The 14,254-nt window shown below is 41.4% G+C and overlaps 1 protein-coding gene across 12 annotated transcripts in view; it reads right to left on the reverse strand.

Moving 5' to 3' along the window:
- Positions 1-254: 254 nt before the first annotated feature.
- The window catches only part of TCERG1 (transcription elongation regulator 1), a 29,497-nt gene continuing 15,497 nt past the window's right edge, over positions 255-14,254 (reverse strand). For all 12 annotated transcript variants that reach the window (XM_071759248.1, XM_071759240.1, XM_071759247.1 and 9 more), the window contains 11 exons: positions 13,877-13,943; positions 12,666-12,801; positions 11,643-11,732; positions 10,809-10,927; positions 8,558-8,708; positions 4,624-4,788; positions 3,939-4,121; positions 3,363-3,542; positions 2,309-2,392; positions 1,964-2,064; positions 255-1,369 (listed from right to left, as the gene is read on the reverse strand). In XM_071759248.1, the coding sequence (XP_071615349.1) occupies positions 1,168-1,369; positions 1,964-2,064; positions 2,309-2,392; positions 3,363-3,542; positions 3,939-4,121; positions 4,624-4,788; positions 8,558-8,708; positions 10,809-10,927; positions 11,643-11,732; positions 12,666-12,801; positions 13,877-13,943 (1,478 nt within the window). In that variant the 3' untranslated portion in view covers positions 255-1,167. The remainder of the gene's footprint in view (positions 1,370-1,963; positions 2,065-2,308; positions 2,393-3,362; positions 3,543-3,938; positions 4,122-4,623; positions 4,789-8,557; positions 8,709-10,808; positions 10,928-11,642; positions 11,733-12,665; positions 12,802-13,876; positions 13,944-14,254) is intronic.

Consider the following 14,254-nt stretch of genomic DNA (forward strand, 5'->3'; position numbering starts at 1 on the left):
GCACAGATGAAGCAGAAGAAATACTTGGACACTGCCAGCCCACATTTAAGCAAAAGTCTGAAGGACTAACCCAGAAAACCACCTCCCTCATCTCCCTGCTGTGCTGCAGTTTGCCCCCATGTTCCACAGAGCCTCAGGCACTGTTTTGCCAAACACAGCCAAGAATTTAGGCAATATGACTTCAGTTGCTCGCTTTACTTGTAAATTCACAAGTCCAACAAAGTCCAACAAAAACTGGTATTAGGCCTGTACAATCCATATATAAAAAGGGTTGGTTTATTGTAGTTCAAATACATAAACTGAACAATCCCAACATTTCAAAATTAAACTTTAGAAACACAAGTTTAACATTCAAAACAGGAGTATAGTTTACAAGAATTGCCCAGAGGAAATCCACAGTCTAATCCAGAAGTATGTAAAGATCACTTTCTTGTAAATAAAAATGTGTTTATACAACCGTCCTGTTCTGCTCTGTGACCACTGATATTTACCAAGTGTTTCCAACTTCGAGTAAAAATTATTAGACAAATCTTCACTTGGGCAGAGCAACCTGATTTTGCTTCTAACTCATGGATAGGGAAAGGAACAAAGCAGAGCTGTGAACAAACTTACTTCAGTCTCTTAGTCCCAGTTCTCCTCCCTCAGCTCGAGGGATTTAGTTCTGTTTACAGGGAGGAAAGCAAGCAGAGAACTGGGGCTGGTGTTTCCAGAGCAGCCTCAGGGATCAGTGTGAGCCACCAGGCAGCCCCTCCCCTCCTACAGATGGACACCCCCCACGTACCAGTGCATCCCACAAGCCCCACCTGGAGTAGGACACTGCTGAGAATGCCTCCCAACATCAGCCACCCCCACCTCACCGACAGACACTGCCCTGCTCCCAGATCTTAAGTTCCCAAACACAGCCCACACACTGGTTTGGTTTTTTTTTTTTGTGTCAGTCACCCCCCACAAACTCATAAATAACCTTTAACCTGAGTTTGTGTGGCTGATTCCCACCCTCCCTGCTGCCCTGGAGACCTTTTCCTGTTCACAAACGCTGCTTCTTCCTCTGCTCCTCAGATGGTTTTGCAATATATTCACGGTGATGTGTATGTATAAACCTGACAGATGGCTCATGCAAGCTTTTTTTGATTTAACAGATACCCTTGCCTGGAGGGTGCTTCCTAACTATTTTGTTGTTCTTCTGGTGGGCTCTGAAGCTGTGGGAGGGGGGGGTGGGCCCCGTCGGTCCAGGTCATCCACGTAGGACACGATGAGCTTGCGCCTCTCCTCGGGGACGCAGTCCAGGACCAGGTAGCGCTTGTCGTTCTGGAGGATCTTCTCTACATCTTTCAGGTGCTGATCTGACTCCTGGATCAACTTTTTGGATCTGAAAGCAAAGGTAAGAATCACCACCACCACCCCAGAGTGTCCAGGAAGCAGAGAGCACCCCAGGAACCCCCCTCTGCTCCCACCATGGCTGCTCCGAGGAGCCAAGGGAAAGGCAAAGCAGGGAGAGGGTGCAGAGACCTGGGCACCTTCCTAGTTCCAAAGGTGCCACCTGAGGTCAGGGCAAGGCACATCACCAGGGCTCCAGGCATGGGAAATAAAGGCTTGGTGCCCAGGTTTGAGCTGCACTAATTGAACATGATGGAAGACTTGTGTGGGGGTGCCCCTGTGCAGCACTACATCAGCTACAGAGATGATAAAACATGGAGGGGGCCAAAAAAGAAAACCAAAAAAAACAACCCAAAAAAACCCCAAGCCAGTTTTTTAAATTAATGAACTAAAGGAGGCCAACAATTAGAATTTGGCTGTGAAGTCTGGGCAAGGGGCCTGTGTCCCCAGCACCAGCACACTGCTCCCCAGCCAAGGGGCAGCAGCACCCCAGGAACCAGAGGTGGCCACAGGCATCAGGTTCTTGCCTCTGCTGTGGAAAGGCACAGTGAGAAGGGCTGTCCTTGGCTGACATGGCTCTGCTCACCTGTATGTGATAAATTTGGTCTCTTTCAGTAGTGTCCTGAAGTCAGCTTTGGCAGTAATGTATTTGTCTCTAATGTATTCCTCAAACTCCCTTTGTTTTTTCTGAGAGAAAAAAAAAGATTAAACACAAAACACTGAATGCAGATTGAGCACTTCATGCAATTTAATGCATGCAAAATTATGTTAATTGTACTTCCCTCATGTTTTATGGTTTTAATTTTTTTTAAATGTTATTTTAACAGCAGTACTTCTGTTCACATAACCCAGAAACCACTTCAGCACCAGGAACTGACCTTTGGGTATCCTGCACCATACCCAGCTAGCAACAGTGATGCAAACCTCTTACCCTGTCACTCGAGGAAAATTTAATGCACCTTGGATCTTCTTTAATGATTTTTTTCACTTCTTTCCATGTTGATGTTAAAGTTATCTTTCAAAAGAAGCAAAAATAGTTAAATTAAATGACAATGAGATTCCAGTAACACAGACTGTAAACATTACTACATCTGAAGCTTTGAAATATCTCCCACATCTACTGACAAAGTTGTTGCCGTATTTAGGTGTTGATTATTTGCATTATTACATTCATATTTTTAGTTGATTTTAGCTGATTTTTAGTTGATTTTATATGCTTACTTTTCTTTAGTCTTTTGAGATGGCATTTTCAGATCAAAGTCCTCGCAAACATCATTTACACCCCAAGGTATCTATCTCTCCAGTAAATATTTATGTCTATGTGTTGTTAAAATTCACCTACAGAAAACTTGCTTCAGGGTTACATGTCTGTCATTTTATTCTGTCACACTAAAAATTCACCTAATGTTCTAAGGATTTTTAACTAATGCATTAAAAAGAAAAAAAAAAAAAGGTAAAAACTTTCAGGTTAAAAGCTAGCTGACTGAAATGGGCACATAACTAAAAAAAAAAAAGCAAGACTCACTAAACCCCCACAGTACTCAGAACAGGTGACAGATCTCCAAAGCATTACAGAGAATCAAAAGTTCAGATTCAGTAGCACAAGATAGAGCAGGAGAACATCAAACAGATGACCTTGGTATGATTAGATACTGATATTCATTAAGACAAACACTGGATATCTGAAAAAGCAAGATGTCAAAGAGTATCAAATAACTCAGTGCTGAAGAAAACTAACATCCTGCAGGAGATAAAAAGATCACTGATTAGAAGCTTGAATGTAAGTTAACTGCATGTCAGATCAAAATAACACTCAAGATAAACTGGTAGGGAAACAATGCACAAATTCTGTTACAAAGAAGAAAAGGGAGTGGTGAAACCCTGGAAATAAAACCAAACAGATCATACTGTGAGAGAGAAACACAGAAGAAGATAAATCACACTGGGCTGGCAGAGATGTGAAGTTGAATACAGACAGCTCTTACCGCTGAGGTTTCATCCAGAAGCTGCCTGAAGTGTTCCCTCTTCTTTTTGGTAAGTGCTTCAATGTGCTCATTAAAGAGCTTCTCTTTCTCTTCTCTTTCTAGCAAGGAGCCAGACTCCCAGCGGTGATCTTTGCGCAGAGTCCTCCTGGTGTCAGACCACGACACATCTGAGGAACGCACCTGAGACAAAAGATCAACGTTTTTTAAAGCCATTTTTTCATCAGTTCATGGCATTTCTCAGAGTCTTCTTGTTTTAAATTTCTCTTAAGATTGACACGAAAGATAATTAACCCCAACGAAACAGCTTTTGAATAAGAGATTGTGTAGCAGCTTCCCCACAAACACTAACACAGGCAGTGTCAGGAGGAAGGTCACACCAGTTCAAGTGCAGGTGGAGATGCCCCACTGATGCCACACCATGAATCCCAAATGCAAGCCAAGTGTTCTCATCCAACTAAAGCAAAACCCCAGCAGCAAGTGGGGAGAAGGACAGGGTTCTATTTCTATATAAACCTTACCACGAATGCCAAAAAGCTTTTAGGCAGTGCGAGGATGAGGACGAAGGCCCCGACTCACCATGTCAGACAGCAGGGCTTTGAAGTTCTGTATAGCTTCCTCACGTTTGTGCTGCTCACGTTCTCTGTCAATCTCCTTGGTTTGCTCTGAACGAGCTTTCTGCACCTCCCGCTCCCGCTCCCGCAAACTCGCCTCGATCCGAGCCTGCCTCTCCAGCTCCTTTTCCTTCTCAGAATCTAAGTTCTGAAACAGGAAGAACAAACTTCCCTCAGGAAAGCAACACACCACCTTCCACCGGACAGACAGGACAAGGAAAGGGTTATCAAATCAAAAGCATCTTGGAATGAAACACTGGGGAGTGACTTGGGGCTCCTGGGTTACAAGGCACAAGAGAAGTTTGGCCACAGAGCTGATCACAGAACAACTCTTCCCAGGAGCGTGCTGTTTGTGTAACTGCACAAACAAACTCTGAGTAATGGGGGAAAGTGGTATTGCTATTAGTTAGCCAGCTTTATATTTTCAACCATTAATTGCCTGGACGAGCAGGCAGTAGGAATATTGGATTAAGAGAGAAGAGTCAGTGAAGGATCTATGTATGAACCAGCTACACTCCTGAAGGAAGCTCAGCTGATGCAAAAAATGACAGCAAAGGAAACTGCCCACCCTGGCTGGAAGTAACCCCATTTACAGCCATTTTTACAAGCTATGGCTTCACAGCTAACACTTCTGGAAGTCACTTGCATACCTTAGCTATTTTTTCTATGTACTGTTTGAAGAGGTCTTCCCTCTGAGAAGAGCTATCCACTGCTTTGTAACGGGGGTCAGTCTCCACTTTGTCCTTCACTTTGCTCCAGCGAGACTGACTGTCCAGGTGGTGATTAGCCAGAAGTTCAAAGAAGTCCATTTTGATCTGTTTCACAGACAGAAACAGAAAGACAATACTTCAGAAGGCTACCTTGACACACAATGGTTTGTTTGCTCTTACGAAAAAAGGAGTCAACTTACCTCCAAGAGGGGGAAGCTTATTAACATTATATACCATTACAATTCAGAGAAATCACTAAAGCTCTGAATTTAGACATAACCATGCCTGAAACTCACTTTCCCTTGGGACAATTTTGCTAGAGCAGATGCATTAAGATCTGCTACATCTCAGATGAACTATATTCTTTAAAGAATGAATCATCAATACAGTTTTTACTCCAATTTAAGCTTCTTTTTCGGGCTTACATGTATCTCTCAAAGCAACGAGTTTATGATTCTACATTAGAGCACTTTGCATATCAATACCACAGAAGCTATGCAGTTTTAAACAGGGCTCTAGAAAAATCAAGTATTTATGGGTTCACCCTCCAAGTGTACAATGAACAGAGGTGAATTCTTGGATCTGCTGATAAAGAGCAATGTCTTAAAATGGGTCTAACCAATAAAGAGTTACCCACTTATGGTAATAAATTAAAAGCCTTTAAGATGGATATGCACATATACATAAAAGTCTAAAGAATTGTTTTAGTCTGTTCTAATTTCTGTCCATAGCAAAAGCCATGGCAGAGGACCACTCCTGTCAGGCTTTTACCTTGAGACAACTGGCAACACATTTTCATCCAGACACCCAGAACCAGCAGTTGCCTTTACTACATATCCTTTGTTCTGGGGTCAGTGGTCTCCCTGCTCCTACTGCACTGGAGGTCCTAAGTATTTTCTCCTTTTTATTCCCACCACTTTATGCCTTAGAAGGTTGGTTTGGTCTTTAAGGATCCATCCCTGCAGCAGAGGCAAGGGCAGGCTGGGTGCTGGGGATGTCTGGAGGGACCCCTGGGCAGGGGGGAGCACACTGCCTCCACAGCATCCCACACCCTGCTGGGCCACTCAGCAACATCTGCTTCATGGCACGCTCATTAAAAAGAAAAAAAAATGTCTGGGAGAAGGGTTGGACATTAATTTTTTTGCTACTTATCTCCCCTCCTCTTCCTGTTAAAAAAGGAAACCACCCAAAGCAGCTTGGCTGCAGAACACTGAGGCTGAGAGGGGAAAGGAGCAGATGGACAGATAAACCAACCCAACCCTACAGATGTGTTTAGTTACAGAATGCAAGAACAAAATAAAGAGCAGAACCAACATTCTGCAGCCTTACCCACCAATAATTTTAGCTCTTCACAATACTAACATGTAAACATAAAAGGCTTTATACTTTTTTTTTCTTTACTATCTCAGAGAGATTAAGATAGTAAGCAGAGATTAGAAAAAAATGGTCAGTGCTGGTGGGAAGTTGCTCTAATTCTACAGCACTATCACTTTTTTCTTAAAGTAACTGAACAAAATGCTAAGCAAACCATTTATTCATTGTAAAATTAAGAACGCTGTTTCAAAACATCTTAAAACATGCATGCAGTACTGAAAACATGAAGCTTTCTAAGCCGTGGCATTGGAAATATTTGTTAAAAACCCCACAATTCCCAGATGTCACCACAGAAGTCTGTAAGGTAAGGGGAGCACCAGCAGCACCTCGGGTGCTCCTCAGGCACGCGTTGTCTGCCAGGCAGGCACCACAAGAAGAGCAACTTGGTTTCCAATTTTAAAAAAAGGTGAAAACATCTCAGAAAAAACTGAGTCACAACCATCTCACCAAGGGAAAACCCTTTGAGATCACAGCTCTGCTGCGACCTTGTGAGCCTGGTGTGTCTCTCCACACCATCACCAGCTGAGACAGCAGAATGTTTGGCAAGAGAACTGATGCTGGAGGAGAGGCAGCAGCAGAAAGCTGGGACAGCAGGTGAGCTGCTTGGTCAGTGTTACCCCTCCTGAGGTCCTCAGACCCAGCCCTGCTCCCTCACTGAGCAGCAGCACTGCCCCTGTATTTACTCACTGAGAGGAGACAGGGGAATGAAAACCTCTGGAAAAGCTGGCTGCTCCATCACCATCCCATCAGCTGTAACTCCATGAAGCAAAAGCAAAACATTTTGTAATTTAAAACCCTCACGTTACAGATTTCTGTGAGTTGATCCTCCTTAAATAAAGATTTTGGACTTTTAAATCAGACTGAGAAAGCTTCGGGTTAAATGCCTTCAATTTTCTTTTATGCTTTAAGCACTTTCAAAATCAAAGGAAAATAAGACTGAAAATATTTCAGGTGTATTTAGAAGTCTTTTTTTTTTTTTTTTTTTTTTTGGCAGTTAACACATTGCAGGTACAACTCTCATCACTTCACAAGGAAAAAAACTAAAAAAATGTAAAGTACCGGAACTGCGGGAGGCTAAAGTCACCACACAGAGATACCAATTCTTTCCTCACTAGGGAATCCCATAATATTTGCGTGTCAGAGATTGACAGCTGTCAGACTGAACTGATTGACAGGCCGCACAGCACATAACTGTAAAGTCTATCCACTTGTTATAAAACAGAATACATAAAATGGTTACAAAAGGCTTTTGGAGAAAAAAAAAACATTATTTCAAAAGCAAACAAACACAATCTCTCTTCTTTTAACTTTTCAACTTTAGAACAATCATGCAAAAACATAACAAGCATTTATTTATTTTTTTTTAAGTCTCCAGCTGCACTATTAAGCTGCAAGAATGCTTTAGAATACCACAGGCACAATCAAAAGGCAGCAGGTAAAATTCTAGTTTTGAACTACACCAGTTCTCCTCTGAAAGCATAATCATTTATTGAAAATATCAGCCATAACTCAACACATGGAAAAAACCAAATTAGAACCAAATTAGACCAGAGTTTTTAGATTTAAAAAAAAAAAATATGCAAATCTTACTGGGTAACAAAACCACCCCGACATCCAACCTGCTATTCAGCGTCTGCTCCTTGGCGAGCATGCGCAGCGGGTGAAATTTGCAATAATTTTATACTCCAAAATAAACATTGCAGACCTTAAAATGTCAGAAATGATTAGGCTTCAGAGGGCGTTTTCTCCACTCACACAGCACACAGGGACAGCCGTGTAAGTGGCTGCATGTCTGACAGGGTTTGGTGCCACCTCCACAGGAGCCGCTTCCCCCGCGGTGAACGCTGCTCCCTGCTATTGACACGGGGCTCAAGTGACATTTGGAATTCATTAATCTTTAATAGATGACCTTTAATTCTAATAAGCAGCAGTTTATACATAGGATTTATTTACTGAAAGATTAAAAAGTGGTTGAAGTGCTAGCTTCTAGATGGAAAGAGGAGATCTGGAAGGTGTTTGCAATTTAGGAGTATTCTACAGAGAATTTCAAGTTCTTACTGCCTCTACTAAGAGAACAGAGAGATAAAGGCCAGTTTTGGGGTTTCCAGCCAAACAGGACAGGAATCCTTTTCTTTTTAATACTTCAGGATAACATAACTTCTATAAAAATACAAAAATCAGGCATTACTCCGGTTAAGAATATGCTACTTGTTTAGGAAAGTGAAAAAAAGAAGTGCGTTTTTTTAAAGTAAACTCAAATTCAGAATGTAAACTCAATTCAACACTCTCTAACTGTCAGTACACCTGCAAACTTAAAGCAGTTAGTTCAGAAAGAGCAAAGGGACATCTGTGAAGTGTTCAGGCTGTGAAACCTCCAAGGAAAGAGAGGGACCCGTGTGTCTCAGAGAAGAAGGCACACTGGACACCAGGCACTGGCTTTGTCCCTTCTCACTCAGACTCACACCACTCACACTGCTGGGACTAGAAAAAGTCACCTTACCTTCTCACCTCTGGTCTTCGAGTCTTCTTTTTCCTTCTTTCTTGCCGCTGTGATAAACTCATTAAACAAGGCCTCTCGATCTTTCATCTTTTCAATTGCCTTGAACCTCGAGTCTTTAGCATGCTTGGCTGCAAATTCACTAAAAGTAGTTCTGCAACAGAATGGCAAGTGAACTCATTTGGCAGAGCTGTCTTTGCTGCTGGGAAGCAGGTTCAGCAGAGAGATTTCTTCTGCTAGAATACATGCCAGAGCACAGTGTACTGGGAAAAAAAACCAAACAGCCCCCCAAAAAAAGGCAACATCCTAGAGTGTCCCTACAGAGCTGCTGACCAGTGAGCTGCACAGCAAGGAACCAGGCACACGTGTGAGAGGTGTTGTTAGAGCCCTACAGGGGTTTGTGTTTGCTGGAGTACAGTGACCTGCAGGATGTGCAGGTGTAGGAAGAAAGATTACAACGCAACCAAGAAGAAATGAAAAAAGAAAAAACAAAACAAAAAAACCAGTGGTCTACAAAAATCTTTTTTTTTTTTTCTTTTTTTGTGGGTTAGCAGTTCAACCACCAGTCTGTCCTGGTAATCACAGCTGTGAAACTGAAAATTTGATGTGCATTCACTTGCAGCCAAACCATGCTAAGAGTTGACCAAGAAATTAATCTTTTGGTGCTAGTCACAGTAGAATGCTGTCTGAATCCACTCTTCTCCCTACAGTGAACAACTACAGCCTCATCTTAACACACACAGAGCTCTGTGCTTGCTTTTATTTGAAACACTATGGGCAGGCACAGCACCACCTGGGCTTTCAACTGCTCATCCCCACAGCAGTTCCTTGACTGTTCTCTCACCTCCAGGGCCAGATTCCAACCTGTGCAGTAGATATAGTACTGCCACTTACCTTGAAAAAAACCACTACTGTGCTTTTTCCAAGCTCTGATGCAAATCTGGCCCCAAGAATACGTGAGACACTTATAATCATACGAATGTTTTCATCACAGCATGGAAATAATTAGACTTGGAAAATCCAGCCTACTGTTGCTGTAGGGTAAATTGAAACAAGAAGAGAATTTGGTAGCTTATTCAAAAAGATTAGAAAGTGAATGTACAGCTATATTGAAGAACAAGAGCTGTTTAAGTGAAGTGGAACACAAACTCTTGAGCGTGTTGGACTGAGATAGATGATAAAAACCCAATCTGGCACTCACAGGAGTACAGCAATACCTTTAGACAAACACTGAAACCAGAAGACAAAGGATAAGATTAAACAAGACAGTATTTCAGCTGGAACTCTCCTTCCCACCCCAACCCCTAAGAGTCCCAATATGACATAGCAGAGGTATCTTGGAGGCTGAGGATACTAAAGCTAATGTAACAGTTCATGTAAGCTTCTGAATTTTCTATTAAACTCATCAATGATGAACTTTTTCCTTCCAGGCCTCCCTTCTTCCCAGCCTACCACTCTCAAAAAGGCTACCCTTTTTAAAGGAGCAGTCAGTTTTTAAGTAAGAGTTGTTAAGCAGGTTTACAGTGACTTGAAAATTAACACAACACTGGCTTCCACCAAATTTCCAACACGGGTCACTGAAAAAATTAAGATAAAGTGAAACAAATCAGTTGTTATTTGGCTGCAAAAGAATTAATGCCAGATAAGCCAACAGATGCTGAAAGAGAATGCTTCAGAAATCATCTAGTGACAGAAGCATGTATTTCATCAACTCTGTGTGAGAAAGCTGTGAAACAAACACATCCAGCAAGAAAATCTTGAAGGTTAGCACATTTACTGCCATCACCTTGCCATTACCACTGCAAGCAGGGCTCCATGTGAGTACGTAATAATTTCTGTATTATATCAACTAGAACATTCTACATTCTATTCTAACATACTTCATAACCAGAGAAACATCCCTTCAACTCCCCCAAAACTGATGAAAACTCCCTTGTACTTGTCAGAGACTACGAATATTCTTAAGAAGCAGGGTTATTAGAGAAAACTTGGGGTGCCTCATGAGGACTTCCTCACAATACAGACAACACACTGAGGATTTCTTCAAATTGGCTTAAAATATGTAAATTATTATACATCAAGTTCTGTTATTCCATGGGCTAGGTGAATACAAGCAGACAAAAGATTTCAGCACTATCTGATTATTTTTCTCCTCTTTGCTCCTTTTGAAAAAGGTTAATCTACATCTACCTAGTATCACCCAACATACTCTATCCTAACAGCTTATGCATACAAACAAGAAGGAAGCTCTTACCTTGGATTAATCTTTGCTTCTTCCATCATTTTCTTGAAATCCTCCTTGGCCTGCATTATTTTGTTTTTCTTCTCCTTGCGCTCTTCTTCTGCTCGGGTTTTCACATACTGATCAAATACCTACATAAACACCAATAACCAAGATTGTTTTATCTTGAGGACAAGATAAGAGGGATGAAAAATCCCATTTTTTTTCCTTTTCTCTCACCACAGAACCCACATGGACGAGGCAGAAGGAAAGCCCAGAGGCTCTTTGTATTTGAGTACGTGAATGACTGCGACTTGCCATGAGCTGTACCCAACCACATAACCTGAGATCTGTGAAGAATCTTCTCACACATTCACATTATGTTAATGTTTTCTGGGTCATCTGTTTAAGACAGGATACACTTCTGTATTCTTGAAGTTTTCCATTTCCCTACATCCATCTGAGGAAAAAACTTCTGGAGTGAGAGCTTGCTTATCAGCAGCAATGCGCTTTAGTTTTTGCCTCACCCCCTCTGTGTTTTAGTAGATAGTAAGATTTTTCATTACACCAGTATTTTGAAGAGATACTGATGATTCCCACCATTTGGTTCAGGTTTTGGGAGCTCGCTCTATGCATACAACTTCCACTGTGTTAAAATATTGTCTCTTTCAAGCACAGGAAAAATAAAGCTCACTTCTTTCCTTGCTGGCTTCTTCTGTTCCCAGAGAAACCCAAACCATAACAAAAATCCCCTGCACCACTGATTAGTCTGGAAGGCTAGCAGGAACAGAAAGAGCAGACTGAGGACTGAGCTAATGCCTGCAGTAGCAGTGTCTGGACAGGGAGTGAATTTGGCTTCTCTTTTACCTGTTTTCTTTCTTTTGGGTTGAGAAGTAAGTAACGAGGATCAAAAACGATCTTGTGTAGCTCCTTCTCCCACGTTGAAAAGGCAGAGACCTTTAATTAAAAGAAGTCAAATTTTAACTGATGGTTAATTTTCCTCAGATATACAGAAGTTGTGCAGTTTTTCTTAAAAACCACAGGCTACCTGATGAAATGAGGGAAAAAACCCTCATCCTGAAGTTTTTAATCACTAACGGACAATGTAGCAAGTTTCAGCACTAAGGGCTCTGAAAACTTCTGAGTAATAACTCGGGCTTAATTACTACTGCTGTGTAACATTGACAAAATAAATACATCAGAAGAAAGCCTTGAGGTTCTATGTTCTCACAGCCCAGAGCCTGCTCTATACCTTTTCCAAAGGTTAAGAGTGTAAACAGTTCTGCTATGAAAGAGCTTGATTTAAACACAGTTAATCTTACCTTAAATAAGCTTTATGAAAACTACCCTTAAAATCCAGTTATTGGAACTAAATGAAAACGGCACAGGCAGCTGGATCCACTTCCATTTCTTTAAAATTACTATATAGATTTAGATTCTAATTTATCTACTGAACCTGACTGGTATCAAGCAGATTTCAAATTTCTCTAAGTAAAAGCAAAAGTCTCCCACTTAAGGGTAAGAATGTACAGTGGGACATGCTGCTTTTCTCATGCAGGAACATTTCCAAAAAAACATTTAGGACATGTCCAGTTTGTGTGTGTGCCCTGTTTATTGTCAATGGCAGCTTGGGGAAAAAAGTCTTTAAAAAAAAAAAAAAATCTGTCTTGATACTGTTTAATTTCAGTTACCCAGAAATCACAGTTTTGCTATAGTTGCAACTTTCTTTGAAATGTGGAGACTTGTACCAAACGCATCCAATTATCTGCAGAAGGATGAGACTGTTTTCTTTAAACAGCAGGTTCTCAGTTCCCCAGGAATGAGGAACTGTGCCTGAACCTCCCCCTCCCTCTCTCCCTTCTGAAACAGACACACACAGAGGTTTCTGACCCCTCTTTCTAGAAGCATGTCCTTGAACTGCTTCATCCGAGCCTCCAGAGGGACAATGGCTCTCTCTCGAGCAGCTTTAATTTCAGCTTCCATAGCAGCCTCCTTCTCTGAATCAATATCCTTGTTATCATCTTTCCTGAAAAAAAAAAAAATTAAGAGATGCAGTGTAACTTGAGAAGTAGCAGCACAAGCCTGCAGGTTAGGAGTCAGCTGCATCAGGGACAAGGGCTGCAACCCATGGGTTGAGGAGCACGGGCTCACAAATCCTGGGAGTTGCTCTCTGAGCCTTGGGTATGAACAATTCCACACTGGAAAGGCTCCAGAACTCTGGTAATTCTCACACTCTGCTCGTATCCAGGGGTCTCACCAGATGTGCAAGAGATTTTACATCAGCAGCACCGATTCTCTCATCTCCTCTCCAAGACCGTGGCCAAGGAAGTTTGTTCAAACCTCTTAGAATCATGACAACCATGACAACAGAAAGTGCCCAGCACCAGGGACACATTTACCCATCAATTTTCTGGGATTTTCAGAGAATTCAGAAAATTTACCCATTTCCTGGGAAAAAAAGGGTGCAGTTTGTTGATAAATCTTTACTAAGAGTAAACACACCTTGTTCCAAACACAAACTCAAAGCCCTAATTGCAAACAACTTTGAGCGTCCCTAAGAGTACACAATAACAAATAAAATGTTTGTTAAACTACTTTTAAAACAGCACCTGTAAGAAACTCAAGAGTCATGTCTATTGCTTACACAGGCAAAACAGACCCAAAGACCTAAACAAAAAACTCTTAAACCTCTATATTAAAGCAAAAACAGAATAATCACTATGAAAATCCAAGTGCCTGGGTTTTTGGCAGCAAAATCTTGTGCACAGAAAGCGACAAGCTAGATATGCAAGGAACAGAACCAAACTACTTAAGATAAACTACACTCAAAATATTCCTTGGCTTCACCAAGTTACACCATTTATTTCCATTCTGAATGACTGCCAAAGGAGATGCTATTTACTCTATGCATGAATTTCAGATGAAATATCAAATACCTGAGCTGCTAAAGCAAAATAGCAGAAAACTGATGAATGTGTTCACCCATCCTGTTACTGTTCTACTCTGCTGAACACTATACAGACTGCTCAGGTGGAAAACTTGCATTATTTTGCATAGACAGTAGATAAAATACTGCATTAGTTTTGAAAAAGCAAACTTACTTGCGCTTTTTAATTTTAATAGGCTCATCTTCATTTGCATCCTCTGTAGATTCATGCTCTTCTCTAACTGCAACAGATTTCAGTGATACTTTAGATTTTATCTTTATGAAAAGTCTGTAAATCATAAAATTAAGCCTTTTGCAAAAACACAGGACAGTGTGTGCACCAACAATGTATTCTGACAAAGGAAGAATTTTCAGTAGCTTCCAAAGTAAGTCTGTTGGAATTTGGTGTCAGGACTAACAGACTTGTGGCCAAAACTTTGTACTGAAAATGACTGAAAAAATCCCTGGGGTAAACAGTCTAACGAAGCACATTTGCACCCCCTGGTTACCTACTTGCACTCTGCTCTCCTCCAACTACCAGGCCCACATGTCA

The sequence above is a fragment of the Heliangelus exortis genome, chromosome 15 (genome assembly GCF_036169615.1).
Source record: "Heliangelus exortis chromosome 15, bHelExo1.hap1, whole genome shotgun sequence".
Classification (NCBI taxonomy): Eukaryota; Metazoa; Chordata; class Aves; order Apodiformes; family Trochilidae; genus Heliangelus; species Heliangelus exortis.